The sequence below is a fragment of the Mirounga angustirostris genome, unplaced genomic scaffold (genome assembly GCF_029215605.1).
Source record: "Mirounga angustirostris isolate CCGP_5_RB_7025 unplaced genomic scaffold, mMirAng1.0.hap1 SCAF_17, whole genome shotgun sequence".
NCBI classification, from domain to species: domain Eukaryota; kingdom Metazoa; phylum Chordata; class Mammalia; order Carnivora; family Phocidae; genus Mirounga; species Mirounga angustirostris.
In genome coordinates this window covers 41,129,050-41,150,476 of record NW_026991725.1, presented here as the reverse complement: position 1 = coordinate 41,150,476, position 21,427 = coordinate 41,129,050, and the positions used below count along the sequence as shown (strand labels likewise).

General features: G+C 50.1%; 1 protein-coding gene across 14 annotated transcripts in view; it reads right to left on the bottom strand.

Moving 5' to 3' along the window:
* TNRC6C (trinucleotide repeat containing adaptor 6C) overlaps positions 1–21,427 on the bottom strand; it is a 153,796-nt gene that overhangs the window by 5,639 nt on the left and 126,730 nt on the right. For 8 of the 14 annotated variants that reach the window (XM_064582323.1, XM_064582320.1, XM_064582321.1 and 5 more), the window contains 11 exons: positions 19,886–20,098; positions 17,934–18,053; positions 14,687–14,770; positions 14,207–14,438; positions 10,611–10,778; positions 9,268–9,459; positions 8,651–8,794; positions 4,295–4,411; positions 2,279–2,473; positions 1,393–1,463; positions 458–597 (listed from right to left, as the gene is read on the bottom strand). In XM_064582323.1, coding sequence (XP_064438393.1) covers positions 458–597; positions 1,393–1,463; positions 2,279–2,473; positions 4,295–4,411; positions 8,651–8,794; positions 9,268–9,459; positions 10,611–10,778; positions 14,207–14,438; positions 14,687–14,770; positions 17,934–18,053; positions 19,886–20,098 — 1,676 coding nt within the window. The remainder of the gene's footprint in view (positions 1–457; positions 598–1,392; positions 1,464–2,278; positions 2,474–4,294; positions 4,412–8,650; positions 8,795–9,267; positions 9,460–10,610; positions 10,779–14,206; positions 14,439–14,686; positions 14,771–17,933; positions 18,054–19,885; positions 20,099–21,427) is intronic. The other 6 variants (XM_064582322.1, XM_064582326.1, XM_064582328.1 and 3 more) reach the window with 4 other exon arrangements.

The window sequence follows — 21,427 nt, the reverse complement described above, 5'->3', positions numbered from 1 at the left end:
TTACGTGCATGCTCTTAGGGGGTCTGTCCCTAGTGGGGGGCATGGCCACGGCAACTCCAGAGCAGAAGAAACAGACGTGTCACGAGACACCTGCTACGGCTTGAATCGTGCCCCTCCAAATCCCCACATGGAAGCTCCAGCACCCCCAGCACCCCGGCTGTGCCCGTTTTTGGAGACAGGTCTTTAAAGAGGTCATGAAAGTAAAATGAGGTCATTAATGAACCCTAATCCACTTTGACCTGTGTCCTTCTGAGAAGGGGAAGTTAGGACACACGCACACTCAGACTGAGAGGCGACCATGTGAGGACACAGGGAGAGGGCAGCGCCTGCAGGCTAAGGACAGGAGCCCTGGAAGGAACCGACCCCACCGACACCTTGGAGCTCCCACAGCACCCTGAGCCCAGCGCTGCCAGGGCTACAGCCCGGGGGGCAGCCAATCGGCAGCCAGGAGACGTACATGTGCAGGGACTTCTGGGCCTTGGCGGCTTCCTCCTTGGAGCTGTAGCGGACCACGGCGTTGCCTTGAGTCAGGTTCAGGTGGAATGTGACGAGAGGCCCATGCTGCAAACACAGCGTCCGCAGGGTAGAGCCGTCGATCTGATGGAGGAAGGAAAGGGGGCGGTAACGAGCTTCCTGGGACTTCTTCCACGACATTCTTCAAAGAAAATGTCTATGACCCGGGCGTACTAACCACTGGGAAAAGGTCTGTCTTTAAAAAGGGCTTAGCATGTATGACTTTGTGATTTTAATCTTTTATGCCTTGTCATTTACCATGTACTTTTTTTTTTTTTTTAAAGATTTTATTTATTTGACAGAGAGAGACACAGCGAGAGAAGGAACACAACAAGCAGGGGGAGTGGGAGAGGAAGAAGCAGGCTCCTGGCTGAGCAGGGAGCCCGATGCGGGGCTCGATCCCAGGACCCTGGGATCATGACCCGAGCCGAAGGCAGACGCTTAATGACTGAGCCACCCAGGTGCGCTGACCATGTACTTTTTAATCCTGGCTGTTTCAGTCATATTTCGTGAATTCCGTCAATCAGGAGAAAGAAAATACCCCATTTTGGTTGTGGCCTCCCGCCCACCCAGCAGGGGCCCATGGTTCCTGGCAGCCCTATAGCCCTGACCCCGGGAAAGGGGAGCACAGGACAATGACTCTTGAGTGGGTATAATTTAAAGGCAAGCAACTCTGTTTAAAAGCCTCAAAAAGAGTAAAAAATGAACAATTCCCCAGGAACATGGACGTGTCTGCCTGTGGCTGCCCCCGCCGTCTTTGGGCCCCTGAGCGAGGGCCCCCAGCAGAGGCCGGCATGCATTGGGGGTGGCAGGAACTGCTCTCGGTCAAGGACAGTGCCCCCCCGCCCACTCGGTGACCCCCACGGCGGGTGCCCGTACCTGGGGCGTGAGGTTGCGGAGAACGAGCCAGCTGCTTGTCCGTCCTGAGGTGTCGGTGCTCCACGCGGAACCTGCGCGAGCCGGGGGAGAGCCCCGTCAGCACGACCCCCGGAGGCTTCCTGCCCATGCACGTGGCAGCATGGAGCGCCACTGCATGCTCTAAGCTTTCTCAACCTTTGAAAACCCACGTTCTCTTTTTGGTTTGATGAACCCAGCCCCACAATTCCTGCAGATGCCCCTGGGCGGAGGACGGCAGAAGCTCCCTTCTCCTCTGCCCCCACGGCCCTGAGAATCGATGCTCTAAGATGCTACGTGCTAACACAGCAGACCCACGGGGCTGCCATGACGGGCCCAGAGCAGTTTTCAAACGATCAGTCGCTGGTTCCAGTCTCAGCTTCTTAAACTCCCGGCGCATGTCTTCCACGGCTGCAGCTCGGCGGGGGCCCCGGCGGCGGCCAGCAGAGGTGCGGTGCCAGGATGCGGGCCCCAATTCACACGGGGGGCTTGGTTTGGGTTCTGGCCCAGAAAGCCCTTTGCTCCAGTGAAATGTTGTGGAGAAGCAAATATCAATGGCTGAAAGCGCCTTCTTGAAGGGCCCAGCGTGGCCCCTCGAAGGGTGCCGTGAGGGCCGGGACCGCCTGCCTCAGGGCAGAGGCCGGAAACCATGGCAGCTGGAGCGCTGGGCCCACACACTGCCCAGAGTCCAGGGCCCCTTAACCCCTCCTAGGCTCTCCTGGGTTCTAGGGGTGGGGGGAGCAGTTCTTACAGAAGAGCTAGAGGACAAGATGACAGGCATTTTCATTCCCTAAAGGGCAAGCAGAGCAGGCCCCGAGCCCCCGCAATCCCCAACCTGCCCCACTTGCACACCAAGAGGGCGGATGCGTACCTGAGGAGTAAGAGCTGGTCCAGCCGAGGGGGCTGGCTCCCCAGGTGGAGGAAGGCTTGGGATTGGTTAACCCTGGAGGTGGTCTTGTGGGTGCAGTAGTGTTTCTGGGCACCTTCCACAGTTCGTGAGACAGAGAGGCTTGCGTGTGGGAGGCAGGGCCAGAGGACCACGTCGATTTAATGTCTGACAGTTTACCTAGAAGGCAGGGAGACAGAGCACAGGCATTCTTGAGACAGAGAAGAAAAGTCACTGCAGTGTTTGGCGAAGCGTACAAAGTGCTTCCGGCACCAGCAGACTGTGGGATAAGAAAGAAACACCAAGTAAAGCACCCCCACACGAAGGTAAGTGCTCTCTCGAATTCCTGCCCAGAGACCACCTGCCTGTGCCCAGTGCCCAGTGGAGGCCTCACCGGGACTTCTGATGCTGAATTCGCTGACTGTGCCAGACCCAAGTCTGCCACCGAGAAAACAGCATTTCCGTAGTTCGAGGTTAAAACTAACTATCCACATGTTCTATTGGGACAAGCTTATAATGGAACACATTAGCCGAGGTCAAAAGCCTAACGTGTAGATCCTTTCACTATTTCTTTAGCTATCAGTCCCTTTTCAAGGAAGCACCCCCCGACGACCCGCAGCTTTGAGATGAGCCCGCCAGGCCGCATGACAGAGACGGACGCGCGTGGCCCAGCTGCCGGGGGCTGAGCGTTCGGCATCTCAGTTCCTCCGTTGTGGGGAGTGTTTGAAGGCTCTCTGGGAGAAGAAAACCAAACTGCTAACAACTCCGAACCCCAGCTTCTCATATGCCCAGGGCTCGGTTGGGAGGTGCACACACCTGGACGTCTGCCAGGCCTGCCTCACCAGTCCAGCACGACCAGGACAGGAAGTGCTGGAGGCAAAGTGGTGGCTGTCGCGGTGTCCCTGGGTAGCACACAGCGACCAGATCCCGTGCGGGGCTCCTCTCCACCCCTAGCCACCAAGACTTCAAACAAACAAACAAACGCTAATCTTAGCAAAGGTGTCATTGATCGGAAAAGCAAAAATGCTATAAAAACTGCCGGAGATACAGGGAAAATGATTTGATTCTGCCCCTTCTCTTCAGCTAAATGACCATGAAGGTAGTAAAGGTCTACATACATCTCCTCTGTAAACATCAGGAAGAATAAACATTAGAAAGAGTGAAATAATCCAGATGCTCTGTTTTCAATAAGATGCTAAACTATATGTTGAGTCACTATATTTATACCTGAAACTGCATGTTAACAACACTGGGGTTAAAATAAAATAAAATAATAAATTGACTACAGAGTGGGGGAAAAAAAAGGATGCTAAAATATATCAAAACGACTTTCTTCCCTAGGTACTGGTATTAAAGGAATTCCTATGGCATCTTTACACCAGAAGGTCTGGATGACAAGGTTTGAAGGAATACAGAAATATACTTGAAGAAGTCTTTAAACAATAAACATTCCTTCTTTAAGATTTCTGTCTACTTACAAACCTGACACATGTCTTGTTAGTGTCTGGGCCTGCATCTCTTTATATCCTTAAAGTCTTAAAATTTTCACGTTCAGATTCCCCTGAAGTTTTTATGACACACAATTCTCAATTCTTCTCTAAGCCTAAACGAAATGTCTCACTTCAAAAACTTCTAACAGTCTAGGGTAACAGAGAAATAGCCCAGGCGGGAAGCAGCCACACTTTCTGGGACCTACTCCTGTCTCCCCCATCGACTTCCCAGCAGGGGCCGCCTGCACGGTCTGAAGGCCCGTGTCCCCCTCACGCCCCCTCATGCTGTAGCCACGGGGGAGGGGAGGGGAGCAGGTCCGTGTGGGCAGCAGGTGCGCCCCATCCTACAGCCACGCGCCCTTCGCGACAGCCCCGCAGAGGCCATGTTCCCATTCCCGCGGCACTCGGCAGGGGGGCGAGGTGCCCAGGCCCCCTCTCTGTCACACCACCGGCCCCCCACCCCCCCACCTGCGGGGTGAGCGGGTGGACGTCAGGAGAAGCCAGTGCGTACCTGCAATGCTGGGCGCGGGCGCGATGCTGCTGAAGGAGCGAGCGTAGCCAGAGGCACTGAGCGGCCAGGCACTCGAGGAAGGCAGCGCGGCACTCTGAGATGTCGGGGGGGAGGACCCTGCAGAGGCAGACACGGCGCTGGGTCAGTGCCACCCACCAAGAGGAAGGCTCCGCTGAAGGGGCCGGGGCTGGCTGGAGGCGGGGAGGGGCTGCCCATACAGGCGTGACATGGCCAAGGCCATGACCAGGGTGGGCAGCCGCCTGGATCCCAGGGCCCAGGAGGCGGAGGCTGGGAGGCAGCGGCAGCCTCTCAGAGGCAGGGCCTCCAGGCACGAGGGAAGAGGATCAGCGGCAGAATGCCGAGAACGCCAGCCAGAGTGTGAACCGACCGCACGGCCTCCCTCCCACGTAGGCTAAAACTCACAGTACAGGGCACTCTCCATCTTTCCACACCTCAAACAATATCCACAAAGTTAAAAACCAAGCTTTTTGTTGTACATTTTACCGTAGAAAGACCAGCACTTCGTTCTGACTCAAAACGTCTCAGGTGTCCACTAGCTCCTGTCCGAGCCTCTCCCTGTGAGACGGGCATGAGGCAGCGCCCCGTGTGGGGAGCTGGAGGGCTGTACCCTCAACTGCAGTCCCCTCCAGGGAAAACACCTGCTCATGCACCTGGGGGCGGTGGTCTCCCCTGTGCAGCTCCCTGCTGTCCGGCGGCTCTGTGCCGCCCTCCCCCAGGCTTCTCTGAGGAGAGCAGGAAGCCGGGGAACGAGGAGGGGGAAGCAGTGCTGGCAGTTCAGCTTAGAGCCAGACAGAATCAGAGCTCCTCCGATTCGGAAAGTTACTCCACTGGTGTGTGGAAGCTGGTGGGGTGGGAACATGAGATGTGACAGTCTGCTTGTCATATTTACTTCCACAAACAGAATCTCACAAGACATGGAAGCCAGATGCAGGGCCCCACCTGGGCTGGTGCACCGGACAACCTCAGGGGTACCCTTCACAGAGACTACCAGGCAATGGGGCACCTCTCAGACTTGTGCAGTGTGCAACCTGCACAGCTGTCTACAACTGGCCTACTGTGATTGACCTCCATAGAATGAGGGCACGAGAACTCATGAACATTACAAATGATTTGTAATCTGCAAGTCCACAATCTAAAAAAAAAAAACCAGTCCTACTGATATCCTAAGCTTATGTCCCAAACACTCCTCTTTCATTTACCAACAAAATGTCATCAACCCAAGATCCCAAGATTACAGACTATTTAACCCTCTTTGGTATTTCTTTTATAATTTAACAATAGAGTGCTTAGATTTTAACAGTGTTCTACTTTTGAAAATTTTTTTAAATTTTTTAAAATTTTTTAAACATTTTATTATTATTTTTTTAAAGATTTTATTTATTTATTTGAGAGAGAGAATGAGAGAGAGCATGAGAGGGAAGAGGGTCAGAGGGAGAAGCAGACCCCCCGCTGAGCAGGGAGCCCGATGCGGGACTCGATCCCGGGACTCCAGGATCATGACCTGAGCCGAAGGCAGTCGCTTAACCAACTGAGCCACCCAGGCACCCGAAATTTTTATTTTTAATAGTGGAATTTGTCCCATGAAATTATAGCTTATTTTTCTTTCTGGATGAAATGTAGTATCAATATGCTATGAAATGCCATGACTGTACTTCACCATGCCAGTTACTGTTCATTCTGTCCGGATTAAAGCTATACCAACTGAGGGTTGCTGGAGTGGTGGGGGGTGGGAGGGATGGGGTGGCTGGGTGATAGACACTGGGGAGGGTATATGCTATGGTGAGCGCTGTGAATTGTGTAAGACTGTTGAATCACAGATCTGTACCTCTGAAACAAATAATACGTTGTATGTTAAAAAAAAAAAAAAGAAAGAAAAAGATAGCAGGAGGGGAAGAATGAAGGGGGGGAAATCGGAGGGGGAGACGAACCATGAGAGACGATAGACTCTGAAAAACAAACTGAGGGTTCTAGAGGGGAGGGGGGTGGGAGGATGGGTTAGCCTGGTGATGGGTACTGAAGAGGGCACGTTCTGCATGGAGCACTGGGTGTTATACGCAAACAACGAATCATGGAACACTACATCAAAAACTAATGACGTAATGTATGGGGATTAACATAATTAAAAAAAAAGAATTTGAAAAACAAAGTGAATTAGTGAACCCTAATGTAAAAAAAAACCGCTATACCTACCATCCATATACTGTAAATATGTAAACTTTAATATCAAATCAGAATTTAATGTCAATGGCAGTAAATGAAAAACAAAAATGCAAATTAAAAAGCAACACCTAGTATAATTGATACTCGACAGAAAAAATAGAAAATCGCATTATGAAAATATGTAAAATAAGCCAATACCAAGAGGTTAACAGCTATTCTCCCTGTTTCTAGGGCATGTTTTCTTAATTTTCTTCTCTCTCTACTTTAAGTCAAGCTGTTTAGTCAAGACTAGGATAGCTGGGGGGCACCCGGCTGGCTCATTCGGTGAAGCGTATAACTCTTGATCTCGGGGTTGTGGATCCAAGCCCCACACTGGGTACAGAAATGACTTAAAAATTAAAAACAAACTGGGGCGCCTGGCTGGCTCAGCCCGGGGAGCATGTGACTCTCAATCTCCGGGTCATGAGTTCAAGCCCCATGTTGGGTGTGGAGCCCACTTCAAAACAACAACAACAACAACAACAACAACAACAGAAAGTATAAAAAAAAATATGATGGCTTTTGTGGCTCGGTCCCTGAGCAAGGTCAGCCAAAGGGGCTGCCTGGAAGCTCCTGGTGTGTGGGGAGCAGCACGTCACGCTCTGGAGAGAGGCAGTGGGCAAGGTCCCGCCTCTGCAGCTCAGCTGTGCTGGGGCGGGGACATTATCACGTCCCCGGTTCTACAGAAAGAGAAGTTCTCTATGTTCCCCTTCTCCCAAATAACAAACCACGAGGCCACAGGAGCAGAGGAGGAAGGGTTCTCCAGGGCGTGCAGGAGGGCCCAGGGGAGACTGCCCCTAGAAGTCACACGACATCACCCAGGCTGGACGGCTGCTTGCCTCTTTACTCTGGAGCCGGAGACCCCACTTTCTCATCTGGTGCTGACACCAGTGCCTCTGTCACTTCCAGATGCTCTTCTGCCTGTCTCTGCCTCAGCCACTCTGGACGGGAGGACAGCTGCTGGGCCCTGCCCGCAGAATTCACCTCCTTCTCCGGGCCGCCTTCGTCACGTCACGGCACACCCGTGCAAATGTGGAGGTCACCCGCAAGGCTCCAGGGGCCACTTGGAGGCCAGGGGACCACTGGAGGACCCACGGGGCACTGGCGGGAAGCTCTGTGCGACACTGAGCAACCGTGACGCTTTCCGAGGTCTCTCAATACCCAGGTCATTGCTGCCCTTTCACACCTGCCCACAAGCCTCAAAATCCACTGACGGACGGTCCTGCCGGGACACAACCCTCCGGCCACACTCAGGGCGACGAGCACTGAGGGCGGAGTCTGACTTCTGGCTGGTGCCTCACACTGTCCCCCCTCTTACACAGGCCCCACTTCCTGTCCTCGGTACCACTGTTCTGTCCCTGACGGCATGGCCGCTCCAGGAAGCGGCTGCATCGAAACACGAGGAATGCACAGCATTGAACAGGATGAGCCGGACTTCTGCTGGTTTTCCACCAAACCACAGGAACACCTAGAACCCCATCACTTTAAAGAACCACTAAAGAACTGCATCTCTCCCCCAGTCTTGCTTTAAGCAGGAAACCCGAATGCACATTCTGGGACTACCTGAGTGGCCATGGCCACCCTACCACTCCCTCCCTCTACTGGGACATCGGCGCAGCCACCATATGGGCGCCGGCCCGTCCAGAGCTGCTCCATCCGCCCCTCCTGGCATCACGCCTGAGAGCTGCATGGATGCTTCCAACGGCTCAGCCAGCTCCTCACTGCCTCCTCCTGGATCCTCAAGTCTGACGTAGGGTGTGCCCAAATCTAGCACCCTGAGCTGTGCCAGGAACGGATTTCAGTCTTTTTACCAGACTTTGTGGAAGGAAACAGACCGAGATGGAGGAGGAAGGGGTTGATTCACCTGCAGTTTAAATAGATTTTAAGTGGGAACTTTTTCACTGGGAAGCTTAATGGTTAATATTGGGATCTTATAACACAGTGATCAGAAATAATGTGTTAATAAATCCAGGACATCCATTTCCATGTTCACCATCACCACTACCTCCAGATGGTAAGAAGTGTCCACAGATGTGTCTCACAGTGTCCCTGCCCCGCGGCCCGCACACCACCCCGGAGCCCCCGAATGCACGCAGGGAGACCTTCCATGTCGAGCAGGTAGCACCCCGTTCTCACCTCCACTCTTGAGGAGGTAGCGGTTGACGTCCTGTATGGTGGTATTGATGGTGGGCCCGGTGGGGACACTTCCAGGAGTGACGTCAGGGTCGTTCTCAGGGTCTATATTCTGAAGTCCTTTCCATGGAACTCCAGGATGGAATTCTGGAAAATGCCAAACAAAATGGAAAACAAAACATGAATATTATAGTATCTTCACATTCCTTCGTGACAATTTATGGAAATTCTTATAATCTGCTAGTTAAAACAGGAGACACATCCTAGACTTTCAGTAAATCATCAATCCTCTGGAACAAGCTAGAAGCAGGGATTAGAACTGCCACATTAAGAGAGTGTTCAGACGGTGTGGAGTCTAGAAACAGTCTGGCCAGATGCAATACAGCGTCCCTTCTCCTTCCGCTCCTCTCACTGAACTAGGGGACTACAGGAAAGCGCTGGGTGCTAAGCACTTCCCAAATTCGTATGACAAACGGATTTCCAGTGGAAAAGCCAAAGCTATGGCGTTCATGCTTCCAGGACTCTCAGCCCAGACCCTGGCTTCTCTGGAGCGGAACCTCTGTCCTCAGACTTGGGGCGGCTCTGATCTGCCGCTGCACGGAAGTGCCGCATGCTCTCACCTGGGGGCCAGTTGATGCTGGAGCCATTGGAGATTTTATCACTGTCAGACTTGGCACGTGACCAGCTATGGGGAACCGCTACAGGAGGACTGGCTGGTGACTCACTGTTCTGGATTAAATCGTACCGGCCGTAGGAGTCGTCGATGGAGGACTTAGCTGGAGGCCCAACGCTTAGACCTCCAGGGATAGCACCTGCGGGGACAGCAGGAGACAAAGAGCTGAGTGAACAGGGGAGCCCCTGAGCCCTCACTGCTAGGCACCGGGCTCTGCCCCTTTCAGAGGTACATGAACCATCAGACTTGGTTTGTCCTGCACTCTCTAAGGATAAGTGACTATTTTGGTTAGCCTAAAATTTGTCTGTGGAAGACCAAAATTCTTTTTATTCTTTAAAGCTTTTATTTTTAAGTGATCTCTACCCCAACATGGGGCTCAAACACACAACCGTGAGACCCGGAGTTGCACGCTCAACCGACTGAGCCAGCAAGGCGCCCCAAAACCAAAATTCCTTAAGAACCATTTTAGTTTGTTGAGTTGGAAATCTTGATAAAACACAAACCCATATCATTGAAAGCGGGCCTGTGCCTTTCTGGGACCAGCTTATGAGTCTCTGTGCTTAGCGATGGACTCTGTGGTTGCGTGCGTCCTGCCCTCCCTCTGGAAGGACATACTGGGCATGTGAACACAGGGCCCTTATCTTCTGGACTGGACCACCCGGCCAGGGGTGGCCGTCCTCTCCTGCCAAGGAAAGTGCCCAGGCAGCCTGTGATGATTCTCTTGTAGAGTTAACCGTTAGGAAAAACTGTGTTTTTCCTTTTAGAATATTTACATCAAGAGAGAATCATACACCTATTACATTTTCTCTGCCATTTATGCTATTAGGAAACTGGGAGCTAAAGTTAATGCTTACTAGTGAGGTCGCTGCCTCTGGTTATTAGCACTTTTGCTTCTTCCTTTTTTTCAAGGCATCTGATTTTCTACTGTGTTTTATCATTTTATTGAAAAAAATTTCTTCTCAGTAAACAAATTTTTTTGTTGAAGAGTACAGATATAAATAAAAAATATGCAGCTATGACCAATATTCTTTGCTACTCTGGGGCGTTTTCAACTCCTTCTGCGTTTGTAGCAAAGATCTGGAGGCTGAGGTTTCAGGAAGTTTGACCGTGCACTAGCTGGGATCTTACACACTCTGTGATGGAACGGAAGATTCCATTCTAGTGGAATTCTCAGACAAGAGATGCAGCTCTACATGCTCTACATGGACAGTCAGGAGCATGCTCTACAACCGGAGAGTCAGCGAGTGGAACAGCAGCGACTGGACCACAGGCACCCCGGCCTGGACATACCATGCTTGCTGGGGTTCTGATCGAGGGGAGCAGCAGCACCGGGTAAGTTGTCCATCGGGTTGGGGTGTGTCCACTGAGGGAGGCGTGACTGGGACTGAGACGGGTCCTTCACCGACAAACCACCAGTCATGTCCATGCTGTTGACATTCATGTTTGGGTTCAGTCCGGCTAAAAATAAAAATGCTATTAGGATATGCCTGCTCTTCTTCTAAATTTTATTACATCCTAAAGCTCTCCTGGAGAATCAATCCAAGTCTTAACTCATGGCCACACACTTAACTCTTAACTTTTAATGCTGGTAGAAAGAAAAGCTTTTTGTCTTTTTAACAACACATATTTCCAGGAATATTATTCCCGAATTAAGGTGAAATGGTAATGAATATTCTCTGGTTAAGTAAGACCAATGACTCTCTTCATTTCACTTGTTTCAGAGCTAAACACGGTCCCGGTGCTCCTCAGAACCCACAGAAAGACAGGGCAAGTCCAGACAATGAGGAAAATCTTTTCTGATCTTAGGATATCTTAGGGAAACTCAGCAGATCAGGACAACTCCTTCAGAGTTCTAGACAGTGTTCTAAAGTACCAGAACAGGCTGGTAGGGATAATTCCATTCCACCTTTAGTGAATTTACTTTATGAAAGTCTGCTCTTCAGGAGTTTATAAATATCAGACTCCTTTTAAGGACTTGACCTATTGGAGGGCGTGGCAGGGCTGCCATCTGCCCCCGGCTGGAACGGTGTGCCAATCCTGGGTTTTCTTTCTTACGGCTAAAAGCACGTGCTGCCGTTATCTGGCAACACCATGTCAGGTTACTAAAGAGGGGCGAGGAGGACGATATAGAGTCCCCGACAGGGACTGAATGCTCGGTGATGGAGAATAACCCCAGGATTCACAGATCATACATCCTGGTACGTCAGTCAAAGTGCATCTCTACTTGTAAGCAAGGTATTGAACAGGTTTGTTCTTGGCTTTAAATCCATGTCTGCAAACTCAAATGCCTACATGGGCCAGGCGGCTGTGAAGTGGGGATGGTGGTGAACCTGACGGTGCTTGTCCCACCCAGAGTGCCAGCTGCTGGTGCCAGCCTGTGACAGCCACAGGGAAGGCAGACCCCACGGAGCCATTTTAAGAGAAGCAAGAAGTTACTTTTATTTAAAAATTTCCAATTTGTAAACATTGGTAATTAACACACACACACACACACACACACACACACTTTGCAGATGAAACACACCACCTGGGCAGGTCAGATGCCGCCAGTGGCTGTCTGTGTGAGGTTGGCACGGAAGGCAACCTTCGCTTCCATTTGCAGACATGTAGTTGGGTGAGGGGACAGTGAGGCCGGGCTGCAGCCCGGCCTCCCCAGCTTGCCCGCTCATCTGTGGCCCCCCGCCACAAGTTAGCATGACTGCCCAGGGCATGCCCTGTCCTGCCAGGCTCTGGTCACTGAAGTCCTGCTCATCTGAGATCCACGCTTGGCCCCTGTGCTGGGTTTTTCTTTCACCATTCATGGTGAACACCAGCTCTCCCTTCTCTGTAGCACTGCCTATGAAGCTGTTTTTCATTATTCTGTGCCTGATCTTCCCGTGTGGACGACAAATTCCAGCAGTTAAGAAACAGCAGAGTAAGGAGACGCTGCGTGGGAAGGAAGGTGGACGGAGCTACAACCATTGAAGAAAAATGCCAAGAACCAAGCAGAGAGGAAATTTTATAGGCTAAGTTTCTTATACTGGATCAGCTATTTTTTCTTTTTAAAGATTTTTATTTGTCAGAGAGAGAGAGAGAGAGAGCACAAGCAGGGGGAGCAGCAGAGGGAGAAGCAGACTCCCCGCTGAGCAAGGTGCCTGACGTGGGGCCGATCCCAGGACCCGTGATCATGACCTGAGCTGAAGGCAGATACTTAACTGAGCCACCCAGGCGCCCCTGATTAGCTATTTCTTTTCTTTCTTTTTTTTTTTTTTTAAGATTTTATTTATTTATTTGAGACAGAGAGCATGAGAGGGAGGAGGGTCAGAGGGAGAAGCAGACTCCCTGCCGAGCAGGGAGCCGAGCAGGGAGCCCGATGCGGGACTCGATCCCGGGACTCCAGGATCATGACCTGAGCCGAAGGCAGTCGCTTAACCAACTGAGCCACCCAGGCGCCCTCTTTCTTTTTTTCTTAAGATTTTATTTTTAAGTAATCTTTACACTCAATGTGGGGCTTGAACTCACAACCCCGAGATCAAGAGCCAGCCACGCATCCCGCTCTTTATTTTCAATAAGTTTGTAAGTTTAATGTGAATATTATCAAAATTATTTTTCATCTAATTTTGAAGAGCCACTGTACTAATTTTTTCATTTGTATTAAGAAAAAAATCTTTAAGAATAAAGATTAGTGTACTTTACTCTCCAAAAATAGGTTGAGAGGCCAGATGGACACTAGCAAGCTGAAGCAGAAGCTTTTCCGGGTAACAGACAACGGAACCGGTTTCTGAAAGGGCTCCTCAACAAGATGGGCTTGTGTCTGGCTCACGTCTCACAAAGGGCTTGTTGCATGCAGCACTGTCCTGAGAACTTCACGTATTATCTCACTTAATCTTTAAAGGACCCCTTTAAATGGGGAATTGAGGCAGAGACAGTCGGGCAAGTCATGCAAGGAAGTGCTGAGCCAGCCCTGGTGGAGCTGGGACTCGGCGTGGTGGGTCACCTCTCCAGCCAGGCCTCGGCCACCAGACTGTCCTCCGTGCACACAAAGGGCTGTGAGCGTGGGGCAATGAGAAAGGGATGGGATGATTACAGTTAGCATTCATCAGGTTCATATTAAGGACATACCATAAGGACTGCATGTCAAGGAGAACATGCTCGTACGATTAGGATTTACAGCTCTTTTCAGGGCAGTATGAAGGAAAGGGACACCATCAGCCAGTAGCAAACTCACTATCACGCATCTGACCTTTGCTCCTGATATGTATTTCCTGGGTTACTGGTTCCCTTTGTCCTGGAGCTTCATACTAACAGCCACCTAGCAGACAAGCCTGAGAGCGGTCACCAGGTTCTGGATTCTTACATCAAACTGGTTCACGTATAATCCATTTACTGATATACCTCCCTGGGACATTTCCTCGATCCTGCCTGCAGTTATGTAACCCGTGCCCCTCCTGGCTGGCTTGTAGGACCTGGAGGGTGGCACCGTGTCTTCTGCCGACCCGCGGATTTCATGTGCTGAGCATGCTTCCTACAGGTTAGGGGTCAACACATGCATGTTGATTTGGCAGATTATACAAACCATCGTCTACACTACAAGGCTTGTATGGACAACCACTGCTTTCCAAGAAGTACCTGATTTTTAAAAATCTAAACACATTTACTAGTAAAACCATTATAAACTCATCCCTGCAGTTAGGTGGGGGATGGTGGCTGCTGAAGAGCAGGAAACCAGGAACAGAACAAACTGATTTGACAACAGAAATGAGGGAATTCTGGGGCTCTCGCTGGTGCTCCTTTAAAAGACTTTATACTAGAAGGTATTTACGGCCATAGCAGAATTTCGCTCTGCAGAAGACGGCCAGTGGTGCTCGCCTTGGGAGAGAGCGCCGGCCCGCAGTGCGGGGACTCACCTAGAGGGTAAGGAGCAAAGGTGCTGGGTGAAGACTGTGGCTCTTTGGTCTGCAGGTCGGGCAGGCCGGGGGCCTGGGGGTGGGGGGGGAAGCTGTCCATGGCCGATTTGCCTGCAGAGGGGTGCAGAGACAGGTGCGGCGGGGGTGGCGGCGGCTTCACGAGCAGGGCCTGGGCCAGCTGGCGCTGGTGCTGCTGGATCTGCTGCTGCAGGTTAGTGATTGTGCGCGCAACCTGGCGGCAGAGATGCGAGTTGGAAAAGGTTTGAGAGTGGTGCACGTCACTTGTCTCCAGACCCAGGGCATTCAGTCTCCGCTGGTTGGACCCACCTGCTCCCAAACCAAGGTGACCCTGAGACTGCTAAAAGGGGGGGGTTAGCGAGAGAAAAGTCAATGACAACATAACAGTTTGCCCTCTAGCAACTTCAGATCAGGCAAGATGGGCGCTAGCAAGTCCAGCTACACCCCCCAGGCGATACCTACTTGCTGCTCCTGTTGTCTCATGGGTCCGGAAACATTACGCTGAGCCTGTAGCATCTGCTGCTGGATTTGTAAACGTTGGTATGCCTGTTGACAGAAAACAGTTAAGATACTGTAAGAAAGCCATCAACAAATGGCTCAACTTTTGTATATTAAAAAAAAAGAGAGAGAGAAAACAGCCAAGATTCTTGGTCCCCTTACCACACTATGGTTTAAGCATACTGTGAGGTAGAAGCATTTTTAAAAGGAGAAATGTCGGGATGCCTGGGTGGCTCAGTCGGTTAAGCGTCTGCCTTCAGCTCAGGTCATGATCCCAGGGTCCTGGGATCGAGTCCCGCATCGGGCTCCCTGCTCCGCGGGGAGCCTGTTTCTCCCTCTGCCTCTGCCTCTCTCTCTCCCTTTCTATCTCTCATGAATAAATAAATAAAATCTTTAAAAAAATAAAATAAAAAAAAAATAAAAGGAGAAATGTCTTTCCCAAACCCTTCTAGCACACAGATTTTTTTTTTTTTAAGATTTTATTTATTTATTTGACAGAGAGGGACAGCGAGAGAGGGAACACAAGCAGGGGAAGAGGGAGAGGGAGAAGCAGGCTTCCCGCGGAGCAGGGAGCCCGATGTGGGGCTCGATCCCAGGACCCCGGGATCATGACCCGAGCCGAAGGCAGACGCTTAACGACTGAGCCACCCAGGCGCCCCTAGCACGTAGATTTTTAAAAAGTAATTCAGTCAGTACCCTTTAGTGTAGGTAATGAGATTTGTCAGCAAATATTTTTCAGTTAACGAAGAGATCAAAATTCTTCTCCTCAAATCTTACAAACTAAAAGTAAAAGAAATGATGGGAAAACGAAAAACTACTGATTCTTACAGTGATATAGATGAAAGTTATCCAGAGTGGCTCAGACCCTAGCAGAACAGAGTGAGTGGCCACCCCGGATAATCAGAACAACACAGACTCAAGGCTTGGGAGTGCCAGGGGCCGCATGATGATGTCCCCCCCACAGGCTGCCTGAAACCGGCCTGTGGCACTGCTGGTACAGGCCCACCTGCCAAGCTGGCAAACCGTGAGCACCTTCCACACAGCCATGCGGAGGTTCCGTCATTTGATCGCTTCAAAATGCTGGCTGCCGATCATACATTTTTTTCTTATAATACGGATTTTTGAGGACATGTTTAGCAAGAGGATTTATTAAAACAAGATCCATATGGAGACTATACTATTAGAAATGCCTCATTAATCTGTAAATTATAGAGGAATAAAATACTCCACTTAAGTGAATCCTTAAAGGTCCTAAAACAACCTCAGGATGCACCAAAACTTTATTTTACGAATTTTTGGAAAAAAAAATTTTTTTTAAACAGTATGAATTGTTTGTAAAACAGAACACATTAAACATAATTCAAGATTTTCTTGCTTTTTCCACCATCTTTTTCCGTGCTGCCATCATGGTTCACATGAATGTCCTGGTAGAGGCTCTCAAGAGCACTAACAATGCTGAAGAGAGAGGCGAAGGCCAGACTCTTACTAGGCCATGCTCCAATATCATTGTCGGGTTTCTAGTAGTAAGTAGGGCCTGGGGCTCTACTTACTACTGGAAAACTGGCCCCTTGGACTGGTTAGACTGAGTCTAATGGGCAGTAAGGGTTATAGGACTGACAGGGCCTGGGGCTCTCTTGTAAGAAAAGCTTTGGCATCAATGCTTTTGTCTATCAGCTGGGAAAATCATTGTCAACCTCACGGGCAGGTTAAACAAGTGTGGAGAGATCAGCCCCAGTTCTGATGTATAACTCAAAGATCTAGAAAAATGGCGGATATAATCTGCTCCTGTCCTGCCAGTTTGGTTTCATTGTACTGACAAGCTCAGCTAGCATTATGGACCACGAAGAATCAAGATGAAAATGCACAGGAGGGAAAATCCTGGGCTTCTTTTTCTACAGATGTAATATGTATGTGTAAATAAAATGCCTCAATGGAAAAAAAAGAGATTTTCTTGATGTCTTTCACATTATAGGGGTCAATAAAAATTACCATATAAATAAGAGATTTTAGAACATCAGTATGGTAACTAGCTATGTCTTATGTCAGAATACAGCCATGTCTTCACTGTTACCAAGAAGCAGAAAGCTACTTTCCTCTATAATAATACCTCTACATAATATGCTTTTTAAATGTGTGCCTGACTTTTATGGTTGTTTCCTTCTCTATCTTTGAGGTCAGGGGTCTCTCCCTGTTGCTGCTGGTAGTAAAAGCAATAGTCCTGTGCATTCGAACCACCCACCCACCGCGCTTTCAGGTCCTGGGAAGCCTTCCTACCACGCCGCAAGGTGCCCCCCATCTCCAATTTTATGGACAAAGAAACAGCCTCTGAGAGCCTAACATAGTCGTGACCCCACTTCCTGAGCTCTGTGTTCTCCCTGAAACTACGATTTTCTCTGGGCACTTTCTTCCTCCCATCCCACACTGCTACTTACTGGAAAACTGGACCCCTTAGACTGGTTAGATCTCGTGAGGACTGACAGGGCCCAGGGCTCTCCTATAAGGAAAGCTTTGGCATCAATGCTTTTGTCTACCAGAGGCCTTTTTTCCTTCCTTAAGGATTCCTGGTCATTTTCAAGGAGATGAAGTTACTGGACAAGACTTCGAAATAAAGCAGGTGTCAACATATTAAAGAAAGGTCTTTTAGTGTATATAAATCCAGTATGCATCTAGAGATACAGTGACACGGCATTTTATGGTAAAAGCAGTAAGACTGTTGAAAATTAAAAATTTAAGGTATGTTAAATTGTAAAACTTTCAAGAATTATTAGGCTACATCAGCCTTTCTTAAAAGGGATTGTGAGAGGGCATTAAACCCTAATCTCTATGGCATCTACTGCATGTAATGAAGTAACTTCTCTTTCACGCTTCCAGAACAGTCTTTGTGTGTCCCACCCTTGAAGAACTTAGAGAATCGTCACTCAAACGAGTTTCTGTGTTCTGTGGTTCTGACGGGAAACTCTGGATGAGAAAGGCTAGCTGAGACCCTGAGCTGAAGGACACGCCTCCTGGTAAGGTCTGGGACACTCTGTGATGGGGCCAGAGAATTGACACTCTTAAGTGAAAAACTTCCTAATTTTTTCAACAGTCTGACATGAAGAAAGTGAGGCATTAACTAACTACTTTTATTAGTGGCTAGGTTGCTGGCATAGCTTCACGAATGTCAGTGTGCACTCTTCCTTAGTTCTAGAAGCTGAATGATCTGTCCACTTACCAGCTGCAGCTGATAGAGCTGGTTCAACATCGTCATATGCTGAGGATTGATTGGCGAGGTCAATAGTGCAGGGTTGAGACCAATGTTTTTTGCTGCAAACTGCAAAAGCTGTGCTTGAACCTGTTGAACACAACACAGAGTGTCAGGCACTGTGTCCCTGTCGAAATGGCCACCTGTCCAGGCAGTGTTTCAAGATGCAGAACTGATGAATTAATGACAGTTATGCTTGTCTCAAGAATGAACTTCAAAAGCCATTAAAAAACTCATGGGCTTTTTGCCATTAGTAGTTAACATGCTTCTGTAGAATATAAGGAAGGAAGGAGAGAAAGAGCCTTCCACTGCCAAATATTTTAGACACGAATTAAGATGCTAGGGCTCTGGGTAACTCCTTTCGAAAACTGATCTCACATTCTGTCACAGTGAAAATAAATGGGCATAATTTAAGGACGGGAGATAGTGAATGTGGGGTCTCAGGGAAGAAGTCGCTCCTGCTGGCAGGCACCACGCCACCCCCAGGAGGGTCTCTGCCCAGGATGGGCTCAGGAAGTGGTCTGCGCCCTCTGCCGGCCCTGCCCTGGACCGTCAATCCACATTCCCGTTCAGGGGGATCTCTTCAACTGGAATTCACTGCGCTGAAACAATCTGGGGCCTGGCGCTGGAGATTTCAATGTTTTCCACCATGGGTTATGTATGTTTATCACAACATTTATGCAAGATTGATTTTAGGTAGAACATGGACGGGCTTCTTTCACTTTAATAGTTGTCTAATGTGTATCAGAAAAATGTGATTTTTTTTCCTACTTATGACAGGTAGGTAAAGTTTGCTTTAAGAACACACTTATTTAAGCAGGCAAGTCATTTAAAGAAAACACGCTGTGTGACAGTACAGGTCATGTGGGGCACAAGGGTAACACGTGCTCTGCTGAGTGTGGGAAGCCTGCTGCCGGTCACCCAGGCCCAGCTCTCCCTCCGCCCCTCAGGCGGGGTGGCTGTGTCCCCAGGCGCAGGCAGTGGGACACAAGTGGATGTGTTCTGTGCAGCTTCCAGCAATCGGGAAGGGCTGTGGCAGAGGCGCCCCACAGCCCTGAGCCGCTACCTCCTGCATGGCCACCCAGAGAAGCGAATGCCTGTCTTGTCTAAGCCTCTGCACTCTGGGGTGTCTGGTATCGCGGCCCACCCTGTATCCTGATGAATGAATTTAACTCTTGTTTCACCTACATTTCAGCCATCTCAACTCAGTGCACAAATCTGGGTTCAACCAATTGTGGAGGGTTAACTACTTCCAACTAATTCTATAGCTTATCATTAGTAATCTATCACTGAATATTTTTAAAAGGGATGAGGACTGAAACACTGTAAGGAAAAACTCAGTCCAAAGTGTAAAATTATGGAATGTTCTAAAAGTAAACATAATTAACGTGAAAAAAATCTATATGCTTTAGAGCTATGCAAAACAAGATATCCTTTTCCTTTTCTGTTTGACACTTTTTTTTTTTTTAAAGAATCTCTGGGCAAAAATGGTCTAATACTAAGTAATAAACTTAACTAAGGAGCCAGCAATATATTAATATATAATATGATCTATGATCACATGCAGGTGGCCACCAAAGCATTCTTCAGGCCCTGAGTGCTCTTACGTGCCCCCTTACGGGTTAAGCAATGTTTCAGCTTGTCATTTTCCTCTCCCACCTAGGACAATTCATCGGGTTCATCTGAATAATTCTGTTAAGACCCGGACAAGAACCGCATTACAGTGCGTGTGAGGTGGATCTTTTCACCCAGCGGCATGGCTCCCGACCGGTGGACGCCTAGCCGGGCCGCGGCTGGCGGGGGCGCCCCCAGGGGCCGTTCTGAAAACGCCTCCTGCGGCCGGGGGGCCGGGGGGCCGGGAGACCGGTGGACGGGCGGAGAGGAAGGCCGCGCTCGGGGTGGGTGAATGAACTGGCTCTCACTTTCAAACAGTGACGTCGAGCGGCACAGACACACACAACGCCCATCCGAGTCGCCGCGGGTCCCACCTGAGGGGATAGAAACGGAGGCACTTGAGCACGGAGGCTGGGCTGGGAGGAGCTCAGAGGCTGCACGGGGGGCTGCGGCGGCGGCTGCATTGTCCTGGCTTGCGCTGCTCCGCTGCTGCCGAACATACCCAGGCTGCCACTCGGCATCTGCGGGGAGATGGCACGGGCCGGGTCGCTACGGAGCCGGGCGCCCCCGGAGCTCTGGAGGCGGCTCTGCCTTCCTAAATGCGACAGCAAAATCCTCCCTACTTCCTACTGCTGTCGGCTTCTATGACTTCTACTGAAGTGAACTCACAGTAGATGCTGCCGGGCAGGCTGGCTGTGGACGACGGGCCGCCAGCCATGAAGGCTGCCCATGTCTTCACGCGACAGTGCCAGTCGGAAAGGGGCCCCAAACGAGGCTACCGCGTCCACAGAAACTATCATAATACAGTGTTCCAAACAACAGCAACGCACGCCATGGGGTTCGGAAGCTTTTCTCACAGGCTATCTGCGGTGGGGTGCGGACCGCTAACCTGGGGCCAGCAACATTTTCAAGTAGGAAACAGGAGTATAATTTCAACCAAAGCGGAAGGTGAATAAATGGATAAATCCAGGCAGTTACCGTTGTGTTAAATAGCAGCACTGCATTTTAGGCGTACTTTCTGCTCTGCGGCAGCGGGTGGGCTCGCTCCCAGCACCCCGCCCGCCGGCCTGTTCGCCGTCCGATGGCAGAACCCCCGGAAAGCAGGCATTGCACTGAACCACCAGCAGCATCAGCCACGTGAGACCGCGGGCTGAGGCCCCACCAACTGCTACCCTGGGACTACAGGCGCGCACGTGGCCCTGCTGGGCCGCCCCAAACATCACAGCGTCTACTTAAAGAGCTGCTTCAGAGGTGGGTGCGTGTCAGCCTCCCGTGCGAGCGAATCCATGAAAAGGACGTCCTACGGACGGGTCATGTCTTCCAGGGGGACTGGGAGACACAAGGGCCATGGAGCCGTGGTCAACACAAACTCGAAGTCCTCCCTTCTGTGATGCCTGACAGGGGCTCTCACCTCCCCTGAGTGTCAGAGAAGGGAAAACACCAACATGGCTCTCTGGAAACCACAGGGATGTCACCTCTATTTCAGGGAGCAGGGGGAGCACGTGGTGTTTTCTCAAAGACCATGGTATGGAAGGTTTGGACCGCTGGTGCACAGGATGGCATCACCCAGATCCATGAAGGGACCTGGCAGCTGGAGACCACCCTGCAGGACGCACCATTTAAACCAGCAATACTGAGCACTGAGGGCACTGAACTCACGTGTGTGCTCGTTATGTGTAAAAATAAATAAAGTTTGGAAGCATTTCCTACAACATGGTTCAATTTCAAGAACTGGACTCAACTCCCAAACCTGTACATCACCTGAAGGGAAATCCTTCTCCTATTTCAGCTACCTTAACATACTCGACTGTATTGTATTGTATTGTATTTATTTATTTGCAAGATTTTAT